The sequence below is a fragment of the Salvelinus sp. IW2-2015 genome, linkage group LG13 (genome assembly GCF_002910315.2).
Source record: "Salvelinus sp. IW2-2015 linkage group LG13, ASM291031v2, whole genome shotgun sequence".
NCBI classification, from domain to species: Eukaryota; Metazoa; Chordata; class Actinopteri; order Salmoniformes; family Salmonidae; genus Salvelinus; species Salvelinus sp. IW2-2015.
In genome coordinates, this window is record NC_036853.1 from 10,467,527 (window position 1) to 10,495,089 (window position 27,563).

The 27,563-nt window shown below is 43.2% G+C and overlaps 1 protein-coding gene across 13 annotated transcripts in view; it reads right to left on the reverse strand.

Annotated features, from left to right (window-relative positions):
- Positions 1-1,057: 1,057 nt before the first annotated feature.
- LOC111972093 (transcription factor E2-alpha) overlaps positions 1,058-27,563 on the reverse strand; it is a 33,651-nt gene continuing 7,145 nt past the window's right edge. For 3 of the 13 annotated variants that reach the window (XR_011480756.1, XR_011480750.1, XR_011480749.1), the window contains 17 exons: positions 19,892-19,965; positions 19,358-19,430; positions 18,722-18,762; positions 18,320-18,455; positions 16,380-16,426; positions 9,965-10,064; positions 9,647-9,804; positions 9,368-9,509; positions 9,111-9,169; positions 8,932-9,010; positions 8,674-8,750; positions 8,358-8,567; positions 8,082-8,193; positions 7,773-7,914; positions 7,416-7,478; positions 6,199-6,853; positions 1,058-6,107 (listed from right to left, as the gene is read on the reverse strand). Coding sequence is in view for 5 of the 13 variants with exons in the window: in XM_070446119.1 (XP_070302220.1) it covers positions 6,205-6,350; positions 6,618-6,853; positions 7,416-7,478; positions 7,773-7,914; positions 8,082-8,193; positions 8,358-8,567; positions 8,674-8,750; positions 8,932-9,010; positions 9,111-9,169; positions 9,368-9,509; positions 9,647-9,804; positions 9,965-10,064; positions 16,380-16,426; positions 18,320-18,455; positions 18,722-18,762; positions 19,358-19,430; positions 19,892-19,965 (1,895 nt within the window). In the remaining 8 variants the exon portion in view is untranslated. The remainder of the gene's footprint in view (positions 6,108-6,198; positions 6,854-7,415; positions 7,479-7,772; positions 7,915-8,081; positions 8,194-8,357; positions 8,568-8,673; positions 8,751-8,931; positions 9,011-9,110; positions 9,170-9,367; positions 9,510-9,646; positions 9,805-9,964; positions 10,065-16,379; positions 16,427-18,319; positions 18,456-18,721; positions 18,763-19,357; positions 19,431-19,891; positions 19,966-27,563) is intronic. The other 10 variants (XM_070446119.1, XM_070446120.1, XM_070446122.1 and 7 more) reach the window with 10 other exon arrangements.

The window sequence follows — 27,563 nt, forward strand, 5'->3', positions numbered from 1 at the left end:
ACAAACTCCAAAAAGGTGGAATTTGTAAATACTGAGGCCATAATTAAACCAGAGGACTGAGATTGTTAGCGAGATTAACTATTTTGGATAACAGATTTGCAAAGACCAGTAACGTTAGCTAGCTATCAGTAACGTTACACCTAGCCAATTGAGTGATGGCTCATGGAGACGCATTGGACGGTTGTCAGAATCTATTTATTAAAGTCAAATAAATCTTCACAAAGTTATGATACAGACTTCAACTTACCACGCGATGGCAATGTATTTTGCCCCAATTAACTTGTTTATCACTTGCACCATTCTCACCTCCGTCGCAGATTGCTGCTGCTTTGTAGGACCTCAGGAATGTCTGTTTAAATGCATGTTTTAAAAAGTTTCCAAAATACATCATAAGGAATACAGTATTTACTAATAGTATAAACATCGTAAAATAATGTTTCTTAAAATACTAGGTAGTGACAATTGTTTGTACAGTTTAGTTTATAATTTTAATAACAATGAGATTTGATAGCTAACCTGAGTTGACCCATTGATGTCAAATAGATACGCTACAAAGACTATACCAATACTACGGCATTGGCTACTATTTATGCCACAATCTAGCTTTCCATAATTTCCTTTAAATCAACATATAGCTATCAAATTATTTTATTTTTTCATATATATTAGATACATAATCTTGTGTACAGATAGTCATACTGTAATTGTGAGTAGGCCTTGATTTATAGCTAGCGAATGTATGAATGTATGATAGTTGTTTTAGTGCTCATTTTACAGTGGGCTACTAGATGGTCAATATTTCCCTATCAATCAATTCCATAAGATTCTTGTTTTATGACTGCCTAATTTGGCTAAATCTCTAATGTGATTTTATTTATTTTTTAATCTGAGCCGGAGAGGAAGAGGCTGGTTAGTAAATAACATTATCTTTGTCTGGGCTTAAGGGACATCACATTGACAACCAAGTTCAACCATTTGGAAAACTTTAGTTAGGGGCTATACTTTCTCACCAATGGGAGATCATTGAGAGGAGACATTAATTTGCCAAGCTATGATAAACCCTTTATTACAATGTTTTCCTTTATTTTCCTTTCATGTTTACAAGATTCAAAAGCCAGACATTGAAAAAGGTATAATTCTGTTATTAAAAATGGCACATTTATTGCTACATTACTGTTATATACAGGACAGTTCTCAATAACTACTTTATATATAAAAGAAATTATAATAAAGACCGGGACTGGAGGCACTCTGAAAACACTGCTCAGTCTTGATTGTGTCCTCGCTGCAAGTGTAAGATGCCAGGCTTTGTAGCAGTGAGTGGCCCCGCTTGAATACTTGAATTAAAAAACAGTAGTGCCCTCCTCGAATTGATCTATGGGCTGAAATAATTTGGTAGGTGAAAGCAAGGTTCTTTCATATAACAAATGAAATCAAATAAAGTTATATTCATGTCAGATTTTAAACAGGTTGACAATACAACTCACACTATCCAGTCATGTCATTAAGCGAGGACGGATGGACGCATGTCTAAGTATTCAAACAGGGCCTGTGTCAATATTCAGGTCGAGACACAGAAAAGACCCTCCATCTTTCCCCCTATCCAACAACTCAGAATACAGGTTGTACATTTTGTCATTGTGGGACGTTCACAGAATACGCAATGACATCAGATCAGTAAAAAAAATTCTCAGAACAAATCCGCAATATTTAGTAGGCCTACACATATTTCACCTTGTAATAGTAGAGAAACAAATCTTCAAAATCAACTCTGAAGAGGTACATCAATACCCCTTACAATAAGTCACTGTCAAAGTCAATAAGGAGAATGATATCAGAAAAAAGAGATCTCAAAGTAAATGGAGGAGACTTACTCTTTTACACAGAAATGGTAGTTCTAGTGACAAAAAGCTCCAGTTGTCATGGCTCAAAATAACACAGCCCCCCACTTCAAAGCTGAAGCAATATATATATATATATATATATATACATTGACAGTTTGAGGTGCTTTGAAAAGCAGATCACAAGGGCAGAACCCATCATCTCTTAGAACCCAGTAGTGTCGAGTGGTTTATCAATAGGGGGGCGAACAGACAAACAAAACAAGGACTTGAACCTACAGCCACAACTTAACAGTAGTATGGTCAAATCCAGTTGAATAAAAAAATAAAAATAACAAGAGATCTACATAAAAGTTAAAATGTTTATTTAACTAGATACATAGAATATTTTATTTTTTTAAATTTCCAACTTCTTCCTGAAAAGTGAAAAGGGGGGGTGGGGTGGTTCATCCGATGTACCTCTAATCTTGGCGATACATGAAATGTTATGGTTTAAAAAAGAACTGTCTTTATAGTTAATGAAAATACAAGTTCAGGCACTGATAAGGCATCACTCTCCAGTAATGACATCTTTAGTCTTGAGAATGAAAAGGCCACACTATTGATTTGAAACGGTCTTTTTCTTTTCCTCACTTTCTACAAAGTAAACTTAAATCCTTCTCAATACTATGACCAACAAGTAACAATGTACATTTCTGCCTCTGTGGTTAGAGGTCGGTGCTATACCATGTCTGAAGCCATGATATTAACTTACAACAGGAATTAACACTTGTTTTTTCAGACCATCCAAACACAAACTCCAAAATAACATGTCAGGACAATGTAGCTGAACATTGACAACCACATGGACGAATGCAGAGAATAGAATGGAACGTTTGAAATGAAGAGAAAATAATAACATTGAACTGACGGACAAAACCTGGATATGTACTTGAAAATGAAGGCAATCCACATTTGAATGTTACATTCAAAACCAGTTGCATAATTACTGTTCGAGACAGTGCCCGTCTTCATAGACTTTGCTTTGTGAAGCCACATGACCATTCAGTAAGAACACTTCAATAGGACAGTCAGTGGCATAAATTCCATCCACACATTCCCATTTGAAAAGAAATAATGAATCTGGGTAATGGACAAAAAAACTTCCTTACTCATATATATATATATATATATATATATAAAAAAAAAAAACAGGAACAATATCAATATTTTAGGCCACTATACCCCTTAGTCAAATGTTGCAATCTCATCAAAATGGGATGCACCAAAGACTGACAGCTTAATGGCCACTAAATACATAATGATAATTAAGCCTACAACTGACCCCATCGGTCTTCGTTTCTCTTTCTGAGCCTGTGTTCTTGTTTAAGTTAAGCTTTCCTCTCCAATGGCAAATCTGACAGTCCAATTTGAGTTCATTTTGAAAATACATTAAGATTAAATATCAGCTCTTCATTCTGCTCAACTACGATACACTCTAAACTTCAAACTAATATTGTCATGGATTTAAAATCTACAATGTATAGACAAATATATATTTATATGCATTTCATTTTGCTCCATTTGAAACAATATCCTTAGATGAATGTATGCTTGAGGTGGATTTACAAATCAGATTGTCTCATTAAGCATTAACATTTTAATAATATAGTCAAGACTTCACAGCATGAGTGAGCTCTTACTACACTACATTACCAAAAGTATGTGGACACCTGCTCAACGAACATTTAATTCCAAAATCATGGGCATTAATATGGAGTTGGTCCCCCTTTGCTTCTAGAGCAGTCACCACCCTTCTAGGAACTATTTACACTAGATGTTGGAACATTGCTGCAGGGACTTCCTTCCATTCAGCTAGAAGAGCATTAGTGAGGTCGGGCACTGATGTTGGGTGATCAGGTCTGGTGTTCGATGGGGTTGAGGTCAGGGTTCTGTGCAGGCCAATGAAGTTCTTCCACACCGATCTCAACAAATCATTTCTGTATGGACCTGGCTTTGTGCACAGAGGCATTGTCATGCTGAAACAGGAAAGGGCCTTCCCCAAACTGTTGCCACAAAGTTAGAAGCACGGAATTGTCTAGAATGTCATTATATGCTGGGGCTCTCAAGTAGTACAGCGATCTAAGGCACTGCATCTCAAAGCTAGAGGAGTTACTACAGACCCTGGTTCAATTTCAGGCTTTATCACAACCGGCCATTATTGGGAGTCCCATAGGGCGACACACAATTTCCCAGCGTCGTCCGGGGTAGGCCGTCATTGTAAATAAGAATTTGTTCTCAACTGACTTGCCTAGTTAAATAAAAAGGTGAAATAAAATTTTWAAAAATGCTGTAGTGTTAAGATTTCCCTTCACTGGAACTAAGGGGCCTAGCCCAAACCTTGAAAAACAGCCCCCAGACCAGTATTCCTCCTCCACCAATGCACTATGTATTCAAGCTGGTAGCTTTCTCCTGGCATCCACCAAACCCAGATTGGTGAAGCTTGAGTCATCACTCCAGAGAATGCGTTTCCATTGCTCCAGTCCAATGGCGGCGAGCTTTACACCACTCCAGCCGACGCTTGGCATTGTACATGATCTTAGGCTTGTGTGTGRCTGCTTGGCCATGGAAACCCATTTAATGAAGCTCCCGATGAACAGTTTTTGTGCTGACGTTGCTTCCGGAGTTTGGAACTCGGTAGTCAGTGCTGCAACCGAGGACAGATGATTTTTACGCACTACGTGGTCCCGTTCTGTAAGCATATGTGGCCTTCCACTTCGCAGCTGAGCCGTTGTTGCTCCTAGAYGTTTCCCCTTCACAATAACAGCCCTTACAGTTGACTGGGGCAGTTCTAGCAGGGCAGAACTTTGATGAACTGACTTGTTGGAAACGTGGCATCCTATGACAGTGCCACGTTGAAAGTCAATGAGCATTTCAGTAAGGCCATTCTACTGCCAATGTTTGTCTATGGAGATTGCATGGTTGTGTGCTCGATTTATATATGTCAGTAACGGGTGTGGCTGAAATAACCGAATCCACACACTTTTGGCCATGTAGTGTAGTTCATTGGGAATGCTCAAAGCTTCAATTTTAAGAATAGACAACTGAACTTCTAATAAATTGCTTGTCTGGTATTAAGAGGATATTTCATTCCATTAAGGGTATCACTGGTTGAACCTGCATATGCACATTGGCGCCTAGTGTTAGTTTTTTAAGAATAACAATGCATGGGGCATAAGTTCAGGGTCAATTGATTTGAAACTCAAAGGGTGGCACTACACAATATGGCCATAAGATGCCCATCAGAGTATTCCAAACCAAGCCTCCAGTCTCATGACTAGATGGAACAAAGTGGCTGGTTAGCACCACAAGCTTTCCAGAAAGCTTCTCTAGTTTCGGATGGCATCAATAGTAACCAATGGGTGGGGGTTAGACGCAGGATGAAAAATTACTGTTTCTTTTGTGCTGATAAACTGCTTTTCTACCCCATGCCAGGTAAACCGGTGTCTCCCAATTAACCTACACCGAGGGGATGCTGGAACAATACTGGAGTCTGAAATACTATTATTTTGTTTATGGCAGGGAAGAAAAGCCTTGGAGCCTTCTAAAAAAAAAAGCCTTCTACAACACTGAACATGACAACTAGGCAGGTGAGGTTCCTCCCCCTTCTGCCTCGTCTCATGTTGGGCCCAGGGCCCACAGAGCTGGGGTGGGACTGCAACTCTGTCCCACGATGCAGGTCAACTGCCCTCTCTATCACATGGATTTGGTTACATAACATATGTAAGACTGTACCATTAAGTTGGGAATGACAAATCTACACTTGCTCATACATACAAGCAACCCCTAAACAAAACGTTCCACACATTTGCTTAAATGTCTCATAAAACATGTAACAATTAGGCACAAATCCTTTTGTAAATTTGTAGTTTGTTAGGCTTCTGTCTTTCACAGAGCACCTCTCGGCAGTGTTTTAAGTCCCATTTGTGGCCGGACACTAGTACTCCGGTGATCCATCATGTCACGGAAGCAAAAAAAAAATGTATATAWAAAAAAAAAAAAGTACAAGGTTCTTCACATTTGCGCTGGTAGTCATGGTCAGGAGTGCGGCAAATTGGCTGTGTCAGTTTTGGCAGTATGCATGTGTGGATAAGGGTGTGTGAATGTGTGTCTTGAAACTGAATTTGACAATACACAGACACATCAGTATATGTACACACTGAGAAGAATGGGTGGAAGAAGAGATCAAGGCCACATCTTCCGAGAGCCAAGGGAATTCCACCAGATCTGCAAAGGAAAATACAATAGTGTCAGTCTTCTAAACTTGAAAGCACTACAATTATTGACAAAGATGAAATATGGATGAAGAGATACCTACCTGGTATTACATATGGCTGACTGGGTTATGGCCATCTCCCCCCATGCCGGGGTGGCCTCCTGAGAGCTGCATGGGGGACTCCCCCACCACCCCAGAGACTTTCTCCTCCTCCCGCCGCTTCAGACATGCTGCTTTAGGGTTCAGGTTGCGTTCTGACAAGAGGGGATAGCAGGGAATATGAGTTTACATTGCATACAAGTCATTTAACCAACCTTCCACTGTGCTATAAAAACTCAATCCTTTATTAAAAAGATACATAAAACAGATTTTTCTGGTGTGAAAAATAGCTGGATGAAATTTTCGGGATGGTTCTCGATGGTCCACTGAGAAAAGAATATACACAGGGGACAAAGTAATATAGAGGTCAACATGTAAAAAGTGACAATACAAGAGATATGGCCACAGTAGCCCTGCGTTACCTCTGACTTGCTGCTCCAGGTTGAGAATGACGTTGACGGCTTGATGCAGGATGAGCAGTTTGGTCTGAGGTTTGTCGTTGCTGAGGTGCAGCTGGCACATGCGGCCCAGCTCCTTGAAAGCCTCGTTGATGTCTCGCACTCGCAGCCGCTCGCGGGCGTTGTTGGCCACTCGCCGCTCTTTCTCACGCTCTACCTTTACCTCAGGAGGAAGGTCCTCGTCATCCTCATCCTCTTGACTAGAAGGCGGAAGACACGGAGAGGAATGAAGCCACGGGAGGACGGCACTCACAAACCAAGCAACTAGACTTTCAAAGAGTTGGGCCGCATGTGCCAGCTGCACCTCAGCAAAACATGCGAAGCAGCATAGACACCTAAGCATTTAGCTGTCATTCTAAAAGAATCCTGGGTAGCACCAGGAAGTTATGTTGTTCTGAAAGTAAATGTATTAAAAGGAAGCTCCAGATACATTGTTAAGTCATACAATTGATCCGAAGAAACATTTAATTTACTCAAGACTAGGAAAATAAGTTACCAATTGCAGTGAAACGCATTATAAGACTATTTGGTAAAAATACTAAACAATAATGATTTATCCCACATGGTTTGGAAATGTTGTTATTTTTTACCATTATGCTATTCAATGTTGCTTTGTTTTCCAACTTATGTCTATTACCATCAAACCAAATGAAAATGTAAGTGCTAGGCTTTGCAGAACGGTAGACTTTGATATACAGTATTGGCTCCCCAATTGTGTGCTTTCAGCGCACAAAGCACTATGGCCTATGGATGGAGACTTACTCATCTCCCGGGTCTGACAGGCCTGAGAGGCCAGAGAGGATCTGGAGGGTCAACGCCTCCTTTCTGAAAACAATGGAACATGACGGGAGGGCATTACACAACTAGCTACCAATTCAATTAGTGACCAACTCAACTAACACAGCTAACTAGCAGTTGAAATTGTGCATCTACATCGAGGCTAATGTCATGCGCTCCTCCTCGTATTTCTTTCGCTAACAAAATTGAACAACATTTCCACCTATGTGGGATAAAAGTCTACAGTATGTTCATCAACAAATGGTAATACACAGGAATGCATTCTCTATGACAGTTGCCAGTGTCAATAGTCGGGGTGAGAGAAGGTTGGTGATCACCTACCTTGCTCTGATGCGTTTGGTTTCTTTCTTCTCGTCCTCAGACTTGTCAGCGATGGAGGAGTTCTCGTCGTCCTCCTTGTCCTCCCTCTTGATGTCAGAGCCGCTGGACGAGTGTGTGGAGCGGGCCACACTTCCTGGCAGACCTGTGTTGCAGCACAGAAACGCACCTTCARTATGTCCGATTTAGAGAACAATTAAGTAGCCCCATTATCTTATCGGCTTGCCATGTTTAATACATTAAATCAGGGAACAGGAGTAAAGGTCACAGGTCATGTGGGGGATGAGCAGTGAATCAGAGTGTGTGACTCACTGGTGAAGCCCTCTGGTTGTCCAGTGGACTGAGGGGGTCCGGAGGCGTGGTGACCGTGCAGCAGGGTACTGCTGGGAGGAAGGCCTGTGGGCTCCTCCTGGTGGTTCCCTCCCTGGAGAACGGTAACAAAACATGAGACAAACACAACAACATGCAACGCGATGACAAAAGCTTTATTAAATCTGTTGCTTGGAAAGTTCAATAAAAATTATCATCATAATCTCAGTAATGTAAGACAACAGGGGGCTAAGTCTTGGAGTCAGAAGGTGTGTTCACCATGGTAGGGTGTCTGTTGCTGAGGGCAAGGCCAGCATTGGAGAAGGCCTGAGAGAGACCTCCCAGGCCACCGTTGTGTACAGAGGACACAGCGCTCAGCAGGCTGTGCATGTCAGAGTGGGCTCCTCCTCCCAGGCCGGGCGGGCCTTGGACAGCGTGGCTACGCAGCACGTGGATGGCCTCCTCCAGGCGGTCCTCCATTTTGTTCTGCTGCAAGGAGACAGATGTAAAGGGCAAATCTCAGTCACTATGTTGACTACTATACGATCACATCAAATAATAGATTTTGTAATTATTTGGAGTGAAGAGGGCGTACCAGGGCATGCAGTTGCCCTTCGTAGTTGGGTGACAGGGCAGACTGCCCTGAAGGTCTTGGCCATTGAGATGCAGCTCCTGCAGAGAGAGAATAGAAGAGATGCCATATTTACACAGAAAATCCTGTCCAACAAAATGACAGCTCTGATTTCCAACAGTAGATGGAGCTCCAGAACCATTTTCAGGGCTCCAGAGATCCAGTCAAGCCCTTTACTAATACAAGCTATTAGATGCAGCAGGTATAATCCAGTATGTATACCTGCAATTCCCTGGGGCGAGCCCACTGGGGTGGAGGGTGTGGAGGAGAAGTTGTTACTGTTGTGGTCCGAGGGGTAGATCTAACCCACACAGGACAAAGTGTCTTTAGACAGTGAACAGCAGAACACAATGCAGTTCAATCAAAAGGTCTGTAGGATTTTTTTTGAGAGGATTACTCACTGAAGCAAGAGCCTTCCCAATCTCATCCCCTGAGCTCCCTGCAGTAGTGCCTCTATTGGCTGTGGAGAAACGACAGCTTATTGACCTCACCCATTATTTAAAAAGGCAGCAACTACTATATAAAAGGTCTCCAATAAGCTAGTGAGACCGCTTTAAAGACATTGTTAAAACGAGGGGCAACACAACATTTTTAACAGGAGAAGGACAAGGTAATTGGTTAACAAAATGCACGGTTGTCATGTGAGCCTTTATTGTACCCATGATGCTGTCTGCGCCGTTGATGGAGGATGTGTGGTTGTAGCTCCCAGACCCAGAGTGGAAGCCGGGCGGGAGACTGCCGTTCACCTCACTGCCGTGGAGAGGGTAGTTCTGTGGGGACAGAGGCAGGGGTTGACGCTTCTAGAGGGAAGACAAAACAGCTTGGGTTAGAGCAACTTGTATGGAAGTTGGATTCGTCAGAGAGTAGAAATAGCATTAAAAAAGAACACAGAACTCAATACAACAGTTACTTGATTGTAAATGATATGAAATATTACATAGCGTGGGGTTGTCCTCACCATCCTGTCCTGTGGGTTGATGGCAGAGAAGGATCCGGGCTGGCCGATGTGGGGAGAGTTCCCCAGCATGGCAGAGTAGCCAGACTGACCCAAAGGTCCTGAGGAGGCCCAAGGGTCAGAGGAGGGGTGGAGTCCCTCTGTCAACAACAACAGGGTTAGGCAATGGACTTACTCAAACATGACTGACTCCAGTGCATTTGAACATAACACATTTTCATATACCTTAAATCATTAAGTTAACATAACAAAGAGGTTAGACTGTGTCATCACTCCAGTGCTTAAGTGGTTGACAGTTACCTTGCATGTAAAAAGAGCCTGGGTAGACAGAGCCAGGTTTGGTGCCAGGATATCCTCCGTTGTCACGGGCATACTCATCCCCGGAGGAAGAGGCATACACCTAATAGGTGAAACAAATTTCACATTAGTTGTCATTTCAACAAAACACACTTGTGTCATGATATATACCTACAGTCAGCCTCCCCTAAAATAAAAGGTGTCTGCGCCTTACATCTACAATTGCCAGGTATCACTATTGCCAAGATAACAAATGCACAACTGCCACTAATCAATGGTGTTAACGTTTAGCTAACGGTTGTAGCACTAAGCAGCCAGGAGGTGGCGAGGGTGAGGCTGGCATGCCTCCCTTGCCTATGCCGTGTGCGAGAGCGGCACAGTGGCCATGCCGGGCACAGCGACGGTTACAATCCCACAGCACAGCCAGCACTTCCTCTCTCCCAGGAGCCCAGTGACATAGCAGGGTTAGTGCCTGCAGAGCCTCCCCTCAAGCTATCCTTTCACCAGCAGCTCACACACTGAGGTGTGCACAAACACACAACATTGTCCAGCCCATGACCTCAAATAAACAATAATCGTTTCTCTGATTTCTATAGTACCAAGACCGTGAGTTTGAACTGAAGGGGCATAGATAATACGCATGTACTGAATTTGTATTTATTGAATTAGGGGTGATATGGGTCCGTGACCCAATACTCTAATAGCCATTTGGTTAAATGGCCCTTCAAGGGTCCATTCCAAGTTATTCCGAACCACAATGAATGCTACATTGAAAATGGCAAGCCATTCCAAACCTTTTTTCCCCTGCATGTGTCGGAAACGTCGAATCACTCCCCTAAAATTCAAATGGACACAAAGATCCCAGCTTCCTGACACTATAACCCATTACTCACGCTTTCTGGCATGTACGGGGTGAAAGAGGGAAGAGAGAGAGGCTATGCTGCAAAGAATGCTAAACCAGAAAACAGATTTTTTTTCTGTAATTTGATTTAACAGAGAGAAGTGGAAAGGGAATGGAGAGATGCACTTCTAATTACAGAGCCATCTGCCTGTTCCTGGACCTGGTCCAACTCCACAGGCAGCTGGGCTGAGGAGAGCCGAGGAGAGGGAGAGGGCTGAGAGAGGCGGGGGCTGGGTGCCAGTCAGCGAGAGAGAGCGAGGTTGCAATGGAGGGGGCGGGGGCAAAGTGGGGAGTGGGGGGGGGAAATTAAGGCGCTGATGATTTATGAAATGGGCAGAGAGATAAGGCTGGGGTGGGGGACAGAATAAGGTAATCTAAATGACTTAAACAAAGCATGATATGGCCAGGGGAGTCAGTCTGTGTGAATAGGGGCTTTACTACCATCACGGTTAATTCGAGAGAACAAGGCGGAGATGGCTTCATTTAACAATAGGCTTGTCTTTCAGGGGAAACAATGTTGAGCGAATCTTCTGCTCTAGATAGATGTGTGGGGGAATGAAACAATGATTGCGGGTGGATAATTGTGTTCTTAGGAAGAAAGAATTCGGATTTCTGTGGAAAATCCTCACTAATGGGGGTTTAATGTAATTCAGGTTCTGACTGTGTGAGCATTTGCAAAACAAGTGATGTAATATGACAATAGAATGGGCCTAGTAGAAAACAATATCAACTTAGAGAACATATCCTCTACATTAATAATACAACCACAGTAGGTCTGTATTATTACCACTGTGTGGCGCAGCGGTCTAAGGCACTGCATCTCAGTGCTAGAGGCATCACTACAGACCATGGTTCGATCCCTGGCTGTATCACAGTGATCGGGAGTCCCATAGCGCGGCACAAAATTGGCCCAGCTTTGTCCGGGTTCGGGAAGGGTTTGGCCGGGGTAGGCTGTCATTGTAAAATAAGAATTTGTTCTTAACCGACTTGCCTAGTTAAATAAAAGGTTAAATTACGGTTTCCCAAACTCGGTCCTCGGGACCCTAAGGGGTGCAAGTTTTGGTTTTTGCCCTAGCACGCCATAGCTGATTCAAATAATCAACTAAACCAAAACGTGCACCCCTTGGGGTCCCAAGGACAGACTTTGGAAAACGCTGGTCTAGAAAACTACATATACACATGGTAACAGTCAAAAGTTTGGACACACCTTCTCATTCTAGCATTATTCTTTATTTTTACTATTCTACATTGTAGAATAACAGAGAAGACATCAAAACAATGAAATAACACATAGGGAATCATGTAGTAATAAAATAAATTCTCAAATCAAAATATATTTTACATTTGAGATTCTTCAAAGTAGCCACCATTTGCCATGGCGACAGCTTTGGACACTCTTGGCATTCTCTCAACCAGCTTCATGAGGTAGTCACCTGGAATGCATTTCAATTAACAGGTGTGCCTTGTTAAAAGTTAATTTGTGGAATTTCTTTCCTTCTTAATGCGTTGGAGCCATTCAGTTGTGTTGTGACAAGGTAGGGGTGGTATAGCCCTATTTGGTAAAAGACAAAATCCATATTATGGCAAGAACAGCTTTATTTATTTATTTAACCTTTATTTAACTAGGCAAGTCAGTTAAGAATAAATTCTTATTGACAATGACAGCCTAGGAACAGTGGGTTAACTGCCTTGTTCAGGTGCAGAATGACAGACTTTTACCTTGTCAGCTCGGGAATTCGATCTAGGAACCTTTCGGTTACTGGCCCAACACTCTAACCACTAAGCTACCTGCCGCAAAGAGAAACAATAGTTCATCATTACTTTAAGACATGAAGGTCAGTCAATCCGGACCGCTACAGGAAAGGAAGACCCAGAGTTGCCTCTGCTGCAGAGGATGAGTTCAATAGAGTTACCAGTCTCAGATATTGCAGCCCAAATAAATGCTTCAGAGTTCAAGTAACAGACACATCTCAACATCAACTGTTCAGAGGAGACTACGTGAATCAGGCCTTCATGGTCGAATTGCTGCAAAGAAACCACTAAACCACTACTAAAGGACACCAATAATAAGAAGAGACTTTATTGGGCCAAGAAACACAAGCAATGGACATTAGACCGGTGGAAATCTGTCCTCATGTCTGATGAGTCCAGATTTGAGATTCTTGGTTCCAACCACCTTGTCTTTGTGAGACAGAGTAGGTGAACGGATGATCTCCGCAAGTGTGGTTCCCACCGTGAAGCATGGAGGTGGTGGTGTAATGGCGCTTTGCTGGTGACACTGTCTCTGATTTATTTAATAGTTTAGATATCTTCACTATTATTCTACGATGTAGAAAACAGTAAAAATAAAGAAAAAACCTTGAATGAGTAGGTGTGTCCAAACTCTTGACTGGTACTGTATGCACGTATTAAAGAAAGTATGTGGACAACCCTTGAAATTAGTGGATTCTGTTATTGTAGCCACACCCGTTGCTGACAGGTGTATAAAAATCGAGCACAGCCATGCAATCTCAATAGATAAACATTGGCAGTAAAATGGCCTTACTGAAGAGCTCAGTGACTTTCAACGTGGMACCGTCATAGGATGCCACTTTTCAGTWTGTMAMATTTCTGCCCTGCTAGAKCTGCCCCGGTCAACTGTAAGTGTTGTTATTGTAAAGTGGAAACGTCTAGGAGCAACAACGGCTCAGCCGCGAAGTGGTAGGCCACACAAGCTCACAGAACGGGACCGCCGAGTGCTGAAGCACTTAGTGCGTAAAAATCTTCTGTCCTCGGTTGCAACACTCACTACCGAGTTCCTAACTGCCTCTGGAAGCAACGTCAGCACAATAACTGTTCGTCCCGGAGCTTCATGAAATGGATTTCCATGGCCGAGCAGTCGCACACAAGCCTAAGACCACCATGCGCAATGCCAAGCGTCGACTGGAGTGGTGTAAAGCTCGCCACCATTGCACTCTGGAGCAGTGGAAAGGCCTTCTCTGGAGTGATGAATCACGCTTCACCATCTGGCAGTCCGACAGACGAATCTGGGTCAGGCGGATGCCAGGAGAACGCTACCTGCCCCAATGCATAGTGCGAACTGTAAAGTCCGGTGGAGGAGTAATAATGGTCTGTGGCTGTTTTTCATGGTTCGGGGCCCTTAGTTCCAGTGAAGGGTATTCTTAACGCTACAGCATGACAACATCTTACGATTCTGTGCTTCCTACTTTGTGGCAAAAGTTTGGGTTAGGCCCCAGTGCACAAAGTGAGGTCCATATAATTCACACCTTTGAGAATTGGCCTAATCGCCCAACATCAGTGCCCGACCTCACTAATGCTTGTGGCTGAATGGAAGCAAGTCCCTGCAGAAATGTTCCAGCATCTAGTAGAAAGCCTTCCCAGAAGAGTGGAGGCTGTTATAGCAGCAAAGGGGGGGACCAACTCCATATTAATGCCTATGATTTTGGAATGAAATGTTCGACAAGCAGGTGTCCACATACTTTTCATGTAGTGTAGATGGCGCCATATTAAGGGGTAACAATATGCCTGAGGAATGGCCTGTGTTGTGTGTGACATGGAGGTTAGGGGTTAGGGCCAGGCCCTGATGTACAGGTATTAGAAGTTTAGTTGAGGGGTCTGGCAGTTGGGTTGGAGAGCTAAAGCTAGAGGTGTAACCAACAAATAGCAGCTGAAGGAGTGGCAAAGGAAGAGGGGGAGCAGGTGGGGGAGAGAGCGGGGAGAGGGAGAGAGAGAGAGCAGAGAAAGGAGGAGAGAGAGAGAGAAGAGAAGGAGAGGAGAGAGCGAGAGAGAGGAGAGAGAGAGAGAGAGAGAGAGAGAGAGAGAGCAGAGAAGGGATGAGAGAGAGAGGAGGAGCGAGGGAGAGAGGAGAGAGAGACGGGGAGAGAGAGAGACGAGAGCGGGACGAGGAGAGAGAGACGAGGGGAGAGAGCGGAGAGAGAGGAGAGCGGAGAGAGAGGGAGGAGAGCAGAGGCGGGGAGAGGGAGAGAGAGAGAGCGGGGGAGGGAGGAGAGAGACGGAGGAGAGGGAGAGGAGGGAGCGGGGAGAGGAGAGAGAGAGAGAGCGGGGAGAGGGAGAGAGAGAGAGCGGGGAGAGGGAGAGAGAGAGAGCGGGAGAGAGGAGAGAGAGAGAGCGGGAGAGAGGAGAAGAGAGAAGAGCGGGGAGAGAGCGAGAGAGAGAGCAGGCGGGAGAGGGAGAGAGAGAAGAGCGGGAGAGGAGAGAGAGAGAGCGCGGAGAGGGAGAGAGAGAGAGAGGAGAGAGGGAGAGAGAGAGAGCGGGAAGGAGAGAGGAGAGCGGAGGAGAGAGGAGAGCGGGGAAGAGCGGAGAGACGAGCGGAGAGGGAGAAGCGGGGAGAGGGAGAGAGCGGAGGAGAGGAGAAGCGAGGGAGGAGAGAGCGGGAGAGAAGAGGAGCGGGAGAGGAGAGAGAGAGGAGCAGGAGAAGAGGGAGAGAGAGAGAGCGGAGAGAGAGAGCGAGAGAGAGAGAGGGCGGAAAGGAGAGAGAGAGCGGGAGAGGAGAGAGAGAGAGCGGGAGAGGGAAGAGAGAGAGCATGGGGGAGAGGAGAGAGAGAGAGAGAGCGGGGAGAGAGAGGAGAGAGAGAGAGAGAGACGGGGAGAGGGAGAGAAGAGAGAGCGGGAGAGGAGCGGGGGAGAGCAGGGCGAGGGACACAGGATCATCAGCAGTCATTAATCTGGGCTCAGACACGGGCTAAGAGGCCTTGCGAGCAGCACGCCTCACAACTGGGTCACTCATAGGGGGAGGCCTCCCAGACCATCGTGTGGCGAAGCGTAAGCGGACGGGTTGAGGAGGGGGGCAGCCAGAGGTTTTACATTAATTTACACTAAAACCACATGGCCATCGCTCAAACTGTGGGAGCGGCTGAGAGAAGGGCCTCAAACCCAGACGGTGTTTAATATTGCCTATGTGGTGCAGTCACGAACCCTGGCCACAGAGGTTTCACTATGACTGTCTTCACTGCGGTGTCACATATGCATATATGAGAGTGCAGGAGAGTGAATGTGCCCATGGTTTGGGTTACAGAAAATGTTTGTGTAATGGCAATATATCATTTTAATGATCCCTGGCAGGGGGCCTTCCACTATTAGTTAAAAAGGCATCAGGCACCCTGAACACACTAGACCATCTTACAGGGCATGGTAAGCAAATACCACACGGCATGCAATCTCAAGCATTAGTTCCAACAAAAACAACTCTACAGTGTTATTTACTACTGTTGGTTATTTGGAGGCTTGCTCAGCATCTGTAGCATTTGTCAGTAGAGCACAATATAGACTAAAGTTATTCATTTGGAACTTTGTCAGTAGTCTGAGCCCAGTGTTGTAGAAACTAAATGTTTGTTTGGAGGCTCTCTCACTCGCCTGGGCTGCCAGTTGTTTGTCTGAGTGAGCAGAGACCATTTGGCCCCACCTGTCTGTCTGTCAGAGAGCTTCTGGAGCAGACAGACAGTGGTAAGTGTTAGTGTGGGGAGACTGTCTGTGAAGGGGAGTAGAATGAACACTCACCGAGGAAGGCAGGCCAGGGGGTTTCCGGATCTTCTTCGGTTGGGTGTCTACAGGGAGACAGAAGGTAAATCAGATAGCACGCTTCATAAAGGTTGACTGTTAGGGCTCTATTTTCGGCTGGTGTTAAGACAGCACAATTGTCAAACGCACGCTCGTTGAAGATTTTGACCTGCTAAAGCCGGCGCTCTGCTATTTTCCAGCCCTTGTGCCAGGATTGGTAATTGAACTGTCTTACATGAGCTCGCTTGCGCCGAGGTGGGAGGGGTGGCAATATCTGAGGCGTGTTCTTAAAATGTGCAATTTCAGACAGCGCTGGTGGGAATATTTAAGACCAACCAAAACCTGGCCTTAGTGGTAAAGCTGCTGGTTATGGCATGGATTTTGACAGCGGAAGCACAGCCTGTCCAGGCGTKCCACACAGTGCCCTATGCACATGGTACAAGGAAAATATTTTTATGTTCCCGTAAACCTCGTATTGAGAAACATAAAAAAACAATTTTCCCACTTTGTTTCATTTGACTAAGGCAGTTTTTTTTTGTCTGTCCCAATGCATTCGCCAAGTAGTCAAGACTATCGATAAAGGGTTAAGCTCGTGACACCACTTTGAAATAAATTTCAATCACCAAAGCTTTATTAAAAGATCACGTTTTGGAGCAGCAAAACAGTGAGCGAACATCCCCTTTTTATCTATGTACATTATTTTAGCCAGCGCCTGTTATTATTTTGGATGTGTGTAAAAAACAAACACTCCATGTAGGCTACATGTCCATAATGGAATGAGAGATGAGATGATGCCGGTGACCATTGTATTTAGAAACATTCAAGTTATTTTCCTGTAACAATTGCTTGTTTTCTATTCCATTTGAWAACAAAACAAGCACAAAGTAGGAAACCCTTAGCTGTAATTCTAGTAGGGTGTTTCACCAGCAATGCGTCAGGTGTTTTTCCTGGCCATGCATTAGCCAAGTAGCCTATCCATAAAAGGTTACTAAATGGTCTACTCGTGATGCTTTGCATTATTCACATAGACCTACATGCAGTGCATAGTCCATTCAGGTTGTATCCATCGTCATTTCCAAATTGCACTTCTTGTCTAGTTTCCAAAGAAGCCCATTTCCAAACATATTCAAATTATTCAGTCCTATAACGCCATATCAACGGTAGGCCAAGGATGTATCTTGCTTATTGAGAACGTGCCTCACACAATACAATTTATATACAATTTACAGAAGCCTAGTATTTTTTGTTTGAGAAGAAAGAAGAGCGATGCATAAAGATATGTAGGCCTATACTCGTTGAAGTCAACTACAACAATGTTCTGTCAACACTCCAAACACTGAATGTTTTTTTACAGTAATTACTAGTTTCTGTAGCCTATGCTATTTAATAAACTGTAGCATCAATCCACAAGGGACTAGGACGAGAATATTCCGTGCCCCCAGCCGAATTGAACGACAACGCAAAGACAATCAATGACCTACAGAACTTGAGACAATGGCATGCAGTATTAAGCCATGAAACGCATTGATTGGCCAGTGAGTGGCCAAGCCCTTGTCACACCTACAATTAATTTATTCATCAAAACCCAGTCCTTTCGCGGCACTGCCAGTTAATGCGCTCATAATTCCTGCTGTCAAAATAGCACAAATATTTCTGGCACACCCCAGACCTATAGCGCTACCGCCAGCACTAAGATTTACCAGTGTGTTAGGTTTATTAAATTAGAGCTGTTAGTGTCTTGTTTGAAAAAAAAATATTATTTGACCATATTGACGGTATTATTGTGTATTGTTAGCATTTTTCACCCAGTTAAAAAGGTTAAAGCTACACATATATTTGGCTGAGACAACTTCTTGTTCTATAATCTGACATAAAAAGGCAAGAGCCTGAAAAACATTTCTTCAAAGAACTAAAGCTTTTTCCGAATCCATCTCTCTTACCTAGCTGGCCATCGGGAGGCCTCCTCCTGGGGTTGTTGGGGTACGATCCGGGGTAGAACTGAGAGGCAGACTTTAGCCCAGAGGGAGACATGGCATCTGGACTGGGCATGGCGATGTCACTGGGTAGGAAGCCAGGCTGGCAGAACAACACAAAGAGCAAGGGGTTAACAAACAACACATGCAGGAATGCATAGAAAAACACACATGAATGCACAGTTCTGGGAAATCCAGAACGCTCTAATTCAATGTGTTTCGGATGAAAGGAGAAGTGAGAAAACGAGGTCTTCTTTATACTGAAACCTGACTATGAATTTTGCTCAAATCAAGTTAGAATTGGTGATGTGGGCAACCTAAACTATGATCATAACAGGGTCTAAGCAAAGGGGTCAGAAGTACTCTTACCTGGCCTCCAAACGAAGAGTATGGTACCCTCTCATTTTTACCTGCAAGACGAAATGTACAATTAGCGGGTTCCTTATGGAATGGAAGTTACACATTGGGTATTCAGAGTAATTTTTCWAAATGACAAAGTTAAAAATGATTAGTAGCCATTTAAAATACAGAAGTAGTGATAAAAGCGGCCTCCCCCTTTCAGAGCTCTCAGGTGCTGGCCAGACAAACCCCAAGAGAGCGTTTCTGCTTCAGTGCTCTTAACATCCCCAGCACCCACTAAATACACATTACACACACAGTTTCTGGCACTTTGTCACTCAGATAACAATTTCATGGTCATAACAAAATACGTACACACCAACAGTAACCTCCGCTACTTATTTACAACCTATCCCCATTACAACAGTGGTTCCCAACCAGGGGTATTAGGACCCCTGGGGGTACTTGGCCTATCCACAGGGGGTACTTGAAAAGACTTGAGACCACAGCCCTACTGGTAAAAATGCACGAGGGGGTAACTTCAGGGTTATCCGGGCAGATCAAAATTCAGTTGGTGGTACAGTAACTGAAAAGGGTTGGGAACCACTGCATTACAACAGTGATAGACACAAAGAGACAAGCCAGAAGACTCTGAGCGTAGCCTACCTCCGATTCCTGAACTGAGGAAGGGAGATGACAGGCCCTCATGCTCATTGTAGTGGGAGCCATCTCCGTAGCCCTGTGGGAAAACACATGATGAGGACTGGAGTCCAAGTCAGCAGAGTTCACTGAAGTCCTTCCATGCCATGGCCAGTGCACTGGTTCATCCCAGTCTGTAAACTGTCATGCGAGCTCAGGAAATGTGCAGAATCCAGGCTCTAGAAATGTCTTAATCATCAAGTTGTGGTAATCAGTAATCACAGTTTGCTGCAGCCAATCTTCACCCCCTATATCCCGTTCCTTATATTTACACCGAAACGAGCCAAGACAGTTACCGTGGCTGTGAAGCAGCAATTACCATTGGGCTTCCACAGATGTAAAGTTTAGCGCAGAGCCTGCCAACGCCTGACACTGTTCCAAGACATTAGGTACAAAGTAAAAACTACCAGTCTGAATCTAAAGTTTGCCAACACACTCCGCTGTTATCGTGTGTGAGTGAGAGAGTTTGAGAGCCTGTGAGGAGTCCCTGGTAATGCTTACCCGTCCCTGGTTGAAGGAGGGGCTGTTCTGTTCTCCAGGGCCCCAGGATCCAGAGCTACTGCGCTCATCCAGAGCTGGATGAGAGAAACGGCAGGGTTACTCACTGACTGGTATAGATAGACAGCTTTAAAAACTCACATTAGGTTGGGTGGACCATGGAAGAGACAACTTACATCATAAACTACTAGATCCGGACAAATTATACTAAGACCAGCAAGTTACAATGACTGTGGGCATGTTCCTCCTTCCTAGTACTAGCGCAAGTGTTTATTTGGTGTCAGTGGTGGGATCGAGTGGCCGCCGGGCAATACCATCGACCAACAGTGAAGTTAGGGGTAGGGTCCTATAGCTCAAACCTATTTGTAGACGTGTAGCCATAATACAAGCTAGCACCCATCACTCAGGTGAACTTGTCAGCAGTGCAGGGCCCTGAGCCAATGCATGTCATTCACAAGAGTTAACWGGTTTAAAGGCAAAGCCACTGGGACAACAGGTCATCTTTAAGAGAATCTGCCATTGTTGCATTAAAGGGATTGTTCACCAAAATTACAACATGACATTGGTTTCTTCAACTTGTAAGCAGTCTAGAGACAAGGTATGATGGAAATCCATGCTTTGGTTAAGTTTCCCTGGCACAGTTTCTACATACAAACGTTTTTGCATTTGTGGTACAAATCCCATTCAGGTCAGGGGACCGATATAAGCATTTTTTGCACCTCATTTCCAAATCATCCGAAAGTATTCAAAATTGATTGTGAAGCTCAAAGTCACTTAGAGGTTTTGAACATGATGCACAAAAAATGTTAATATTGGTCCCATGACTTGAAAGGGATTTGTGCCACAAATGCTAAAATGTTAGCATGTGAAAACAGTGCCAGGGAAACTAAACCAAAGCATGGATTGCTGTCATACCTTGTCCATAGACTGTTTACATTGTTTGTGGAAAACTCTACCCCAAAGATCTAGGCAGAGACTATTTAAGGTAGGGTAAGGAAATCAATGTATTTGTACATTTGGGTGAACTATCCCTTTAAGGAGGGACCATTCCATACATATCCAAGTGAAAATATCAAAGTGAAAATCGCCATCACCAGTCTAATAGAGGGGTCATTTCACTGATTGGCTGAGAAACCAAACTATAAACAGAATGTGTCATTGTCCAGCTTCTCATTGAAATTCGTTCCACAGCAGTTTTGCAGATGCCATCATACGCTAAGCCACAATACAACCAATAACATACATATTCAGTACACAAAGCATATATGAAAATGTTAAATTATTTCACAAGTGGCGGCTGTGGCATAGGAAAAACAAGGATTCTAAAGATTGGCGGAGCAGAAATTCCAAATACCCCCTTCTCCCATAGTCTTATCCGTTAATGCTACCAAGCCTCTCTGGAGACACAGGGCTTAATTGCATACTAATTTGCATAAGTGTGCATATTAATGTGGTTTCCTTATGAATATTCATATTTCTCCTTTGATTTTTGCCTAATTAAAAAAATGTGTGYGTGAGAGGGAGAGTGTGAGGGGAGGGAGGGAGGGTCTGGGTGAGATGAGCGACTAAAGAGTGAAAATGACTGATGAGGCTAACAGAGTGGTGCAAGCACCTACACACGCTATGACAGCCATGATCTATGGAGCTGATGCCACTGGCATGGAGAAGCAGGGGAGCAGGACCTCCAAAGATCAGCCTTACTCAGTCACTGTCAGTGGGCTGAAAGGCCACACTGCTAACACAGCTACATATAGTCACAACAGCACACAGAACTGATGGACAACGAAATATGTAAGACAGGCTTTGCATGGGCACCACTTCATCTAAAACAGCCTTGCTGGCAGAGTTAGTTCACTCAACACTGAGACACGATCAAATAAGAGGAACCCCAGGTCTATAAAACAWGCTTTTCCATTATCCAGTGTCTACAATGGCTTTGGTCCAGCAGCCACTCAATAATAGTATTTGGTGCCCACCTAGACCTACGCCACTTAAAAAGGCCTCCATTTGGCGAGTGGGTAGTGTCTGAGATAGAATCGCTTTACTGAGGACAACTCTGACAACATTGTTCACACTTTGTGGAGTAATTAACTCAAAGGCAATTAAATAAGGTGGGGAGCTGCTGAGATGGCAATGACACAGCCAGCCATGTTAAGAAGTGGGAGCCAAACACTGAGCCTACTGCCACAATGGAGGAGGGGAGGACAGGGGTAAAGGACTGAAGGAAAGGAGGAGAGGAAGAGGGGAGGAGAAACAGACAAGACAAGTGGAGGAGAGAGGGACATGGGTGAACGACTAGAGGAACAGAGGGAGTAAAAGGCACAGGGAGGAGAGAAGGACAGGGGTGTGAGACAAGAGAGGACAGACTTCATTGTTCCAAGTTCACTCTTCATTCTTTTGAAGAACATATTAATTTAATTGTTTGTGTAATGCTGTTATAAGTGTGATTGCATTTTATTCTCACTTTCTACCTGTTGAAACGTTGCGCCTCAACTTTATAACCTGATTCAGTAATGAGAATCTAGTGAAGGCCATGAGGACAATACTAACACTGTACAGGAGCAGCCAGCCACTGAAGAAATAATCATATTTTGAGGCACAAAACCTTCTCACATGGCAAAATCTAATATGCCTCCAAAAGGCAGCCTAGATCGTTTCTTGCGTATGTCTTAACAAGATATAGACCTAGTAGAGCAGCCATTTTCTAGTGCCAGCAGTATAGGGCATATTAGATAGAAGTTGGCTGTTCAGATCATAAGGTGACAAACAACCCATGACAATCATCTGAAAAAATATTTGTGTGGGAGTGAGTGCACGAGCATTTGTCTGTGCGTGTGAACGGGGGTTGTTTGTTGTGGTTGGGGGGGGGGGCTGTCCTTTGGCTGGGTGATGGGGGCCAGCAGCTGCAAAGGTGAGTGAGGGGACGCCTGATAGAGGGGTACTAATTGCGAAGGGAGCTCTGAGTACTTTTGTGTTGGTGAATAGCTCTGCTTCTTCCTTTCCCGCACTGGGTCATCTACTAGTAGTGGCACACTGAAGCCGTGATGTCACGGGATACAGTTGGCCCAGGCAAACAGGAAGTTGACGCAAGTTACCAGGAGAACAATAAAGAACATAACAGGCTGCTCTTTGTTATGGCCCTGTGATCCTATCATAATGGAGGACGGAAGAAAAAATATGTTTAACTTCTCTAGGGTAGGGGGCAGCATTTGGAATTTTGGATGAAATGCATGCCCAAATTAATTAAATTATGCATATAAAACTGGTAGAGTTAGATAGAAAACACTAAAGTTTACAAAACGGTTAAAATAGTGTCTGAGTATAACAGAACTGATTTGGCAGGCGAAAACCTGAGAAATCCATTCAGGAAGTTTTTTTGTTGTTTTGTTTTGTAGTTCTCTCTTCAATGCCATTACAGTATCCCTTGACTTAGGACTCAAATTGTAGTTTCTATGCCTTCCACTAGATGTCAACAGTCTTTAGAAATTGTTTCAGGCTTGTATTCTGAARAATKAGGAAGTAAGAGCAGTCTGAATGAGTGGACCCTAAAGTGTCACAGAGCTTTTTCATGCGCAAGACCGAGACAGTGCGTTTCTTGTTAACCTTTTAAATTGACGACGTTATTGTCCGGTTGAAATATTATCGATTATTTAGGCTAAAAACAACCTGAGGATTGAATATAAACATCGTTTGACATGTTTCTATGAACTTTATGGATACAATTTGGATTTTTGTCTGCCTGTTTTGACTGCGTTTGAGCCTGTGGATTACTGAAGAAAACTCGAACAAAAACKGAGGTTTTTGGATATAAAGAGACTTTATCGAACAAAAGGAACATTTGAGTAAATGGATGTCTGCTGAGTGCAACCATATGAAGATCAAAGGTAAGGGATTCATTTTATCTCTATTTCTGACTTGTGTAACTGTTCTACTTGGCTGGTTACTGTTTGTAATGATTTGTCTAGTGGGCTATGTTCTCAAATAATCGTAAGGTATGTTTGCGCCGTAAAGCATATTTTAAATCTGACACCGTGGTTGGATTCACAAGAAGTTCATCTTTAAACCTATGTAAAATGTTTTGTTTTCTGAATTTTTATCATGAGTATTTCTGTATTTGAATTTGGCGCCCAGCAATTTCACTGGCTGTTGAAGTGGTGGGACGCTAACGTCTCACGTACCCAAGAGAGGTTAAAAAAAAACAGTGCACACAAGTGACTCCATGCAACTTATGAGACTTGTTAAGCAAATTTTCACTCCTGAACTTATTTAGGCTTGCCATAACAAAGGGGTTGAATACCTCAAGACACTTCAGGTCACATTTTTTTATTACATTTGTAAACATTTCTAAAAACATTCCACTTTGACATTAAGGTATTGTGTGTAGGCCCGCCTCTACATATCCAAATAAATCAAATCAAGTCGTCGTTTCAGGACAAAGTGGAAGAGGTGGGGAAATATCATGGGGAAAATGTTAACATGAATCACAAACATTGCCTTCTTCAATAGWAGTCAACCCTCAGGAGAAAAACTGATGTAAAACTGCTAAAGTATGTCATTTTATCCCTGTATTGAGGCTACTCCCCTCTGATTGTATAGTGCCTTCAGAAAGTATCCCACCCCTTGACTTTCACAATTTGTTGTGTTAGAGCCTGAATTTAAAAATGCATTACATTTAAATGTTTTGACACTGGCCTATACACAATATCCCATAATGTCAAAGTGGAATAATGTTTTTAGAATTTTGTTTTTACAAATGTCTTGAGTCAGTAAGTATTCCAGCCCTTTGTTATGGCAAGCTTAAATATGTTCAGGAGTAAAAATGTGCTCAAGTCGCATAATAAGTTGCATGGACTCACTCGTGTGCAATAGTGTTTAACATGATTTTTTTAATGACATCTCTAACCCACACAGTTCCCTCAGTCAAGCAGTGAATTTCAAACAGATTCATCAACAAATACCAGCAAGGTTTTTCAATGCCTCGCAAAGGGCACATATTGGTATATTGGTTAAAAAACACTGACCATGAATATCCCACGGAACATGGTGAAGTTATTAATTACATTTTGAATGGTGTATCAACGCACCCAGTCACCGCAAAGACAGAGGCATCCTTCCTTACTCAGTTGCCAGAGGAAGGAAAACACTCAGGGATTTCACCATGAGGCCAAAGGTGACTTTAAAACATGTTCCAGAGTTTAATGGCTGTGATAGGAGACATTGTAGTTACTGTATAATACTAACCTAACTGACAGATGGAAAAGGAGCCTGTACCAAATAAAAATATTCCAAAACATGCATCCTGTTTACAAGGCACAAAGAAATCCTGCAAAAAAAGAAATTAACTTTATGTCCTGAATAAAAAGAGTTGTTGGATTTGCCCAAAACATATCACTGAGTACCACTCTCTATATTTTCAAGCATAGTGGTGGCTGCATCATGTTATGGGTATGCTTGTAATTGTTAAGGACTGGGGAGTCACTAAGCACAGGCAAAACCTGGATCAGTCTGCTTTCCACCAGATTATGGGAGATTAATTCACCTTTCAGTAGGACAATAACCTAAAACACAAGGCCAAATCTACACAGGAGTTGCTTACCAAGACAGTGAATGTTCCCGAGTTGCCGAGTTACAGTTTGGACTTCAATCTACTTGAAAATCTATGGCAAAAATCTGAAAATGATGTCTAGCAATGATCAACAAACAATTTGACAGAGCTTGAAGAATTTTAAAAAGAATGGGCAAATGTTACACAATCCAGGCACGGAAAGCACTTAGACTTACCCAGAAAGACTCACAGCTGTAATCGCTGCCCATGGTGCTTCTACAAAGYATTGACTCAGGGGTGGGAATATATACAGTATCAGCCAAAGTTTGGACACACCTACTCTCATTCAAGGGTTTTTGTTTATTTTTACTACATTGTAGAATAATAGTGAAGACATCAAAACTATGAAACAACACATAGGGAATAATGTAGTAAACAAACAAGTGTTAAACAAATCAAAATATATTTGAGATTCTTCAAAGTAGCCAGCCTTTGCCTTGACAGCTTTGCACACTCTTGGCATTCTCTCAACCAGCTTCATGAAGTAGTCACCAAGAAACGCATTTCAATTAACAGGTGTGCCTTGTTAAAAGTTAATTCGTGGAATTTCTTTCCTTCTTAATGCTTTTGAGCCAATCAGTTGTGTTGTGACAAGGTAGGGGTGGTATAAAGACGATAGCCCTATTTGGGAAAAAACCAAGTCCATATAATGGCAAGAACAGCTCAAATAAGCAGAGAGAAACAACAGTCCATCATTACTTTAACCTTTAAGACATGAATGTCAGTCAATGTGGAAAATTAAGAACGTTGAAAGTTTTTTTTCAAGTGCAGTCGCAAAAACCATCAAGCGCTATGATGAAACTGGCTCTCATGAGGACCGCCATAGGAAAGGAAGACCCAGAGTTACCTCTGCTGCAGAGGATGAGTTCATTAGAGTTACCAGCCTCAGAAAATGCAGCCCAAATAAATTCTTCAGAGTTCAAATAACAGACAGATCTCAACATGATCAGAGGATACTGCGTGAAACAGGCCTTCATGGTCGAATTGCTGCAAAGAAACCACTACTAAAGGACACCAATAAGAAGAGACTTGCTTGGGCCAAGAAACACGAGCAATGGACCGGTGGAAATCTGTCCTTTGGTCTAATGAGTCCAAAATTGAGATTCTTGGTTCCAACCGCTATGTCTTTGAGACACAGAGAAGGTGAACAGATGATCTCCGCATGTATGGTTTCCACCGTCAAGCATGGAAGAGGTGGTATGATGGTGTGGGGGTGCTTTACTGGTGACACTGATTTATTTAGAAATCAAGGCACACTTAACAAGCATGGATACCACAGCATTCTGCAGCGATACGCCATCCCATCTGGTTTGCGCTTAGTGGGACTATCATTTGTTTTCAACAGGACAATGACTCAACACACCTCAGGGCTGCATAGGGGCTATTTGACCAAGAAGGAGAGTGATGCATCAGATGACCTGGCCTCAACAATCACCCGACCTCAACCCAATCGAGATGGTTTAGGATAAGTTGGACCGCAGAGTGAAGGAAAAGCATTCCAGGTGAAGCTGGTTGAGAGAATGCCAAGAGTTCGCAAAGCTGTCATCAAGGCAAAGGGTGGATTATTTGAAGAATATGAAATATATTTTAATTTGTTTAACACTTTTTTTTGTTACTACATGATTCCATATGTGACATTTCATAGCTTATGTCTTCACTATTATTCTACAATGTAGAAAATAGTAAAAAGAAAAACCCTTGAATGGGTATGTGTGTCCAAACTTGACTGGTAAATGAGATATTTCTGTATTTTATTTTCAATAAATGTGGGGTATTGTGTGTAAATGGGTGAGAAATTCAGGCTGTAACAAATATGGAATAAGTCAAGGTGTATGAATACCTTCTGAAGGCACTGTATATCTGATTTTATAACAAGGGGATTGAGGGATGGAAAAATCGACAGTAACATATCGCAATATTATTTTGGATGATATTATAGCGATACTTTGACTCCAATTTGTAAAAATAGACTTTTTGGACTAGGTAGCATTAACTAGCGCTAGTCGGCTGTAACTGCAACAAAACTCATTTTTCATCCTACAACTTGTTCTTCATCTTTTTAAATAGTGA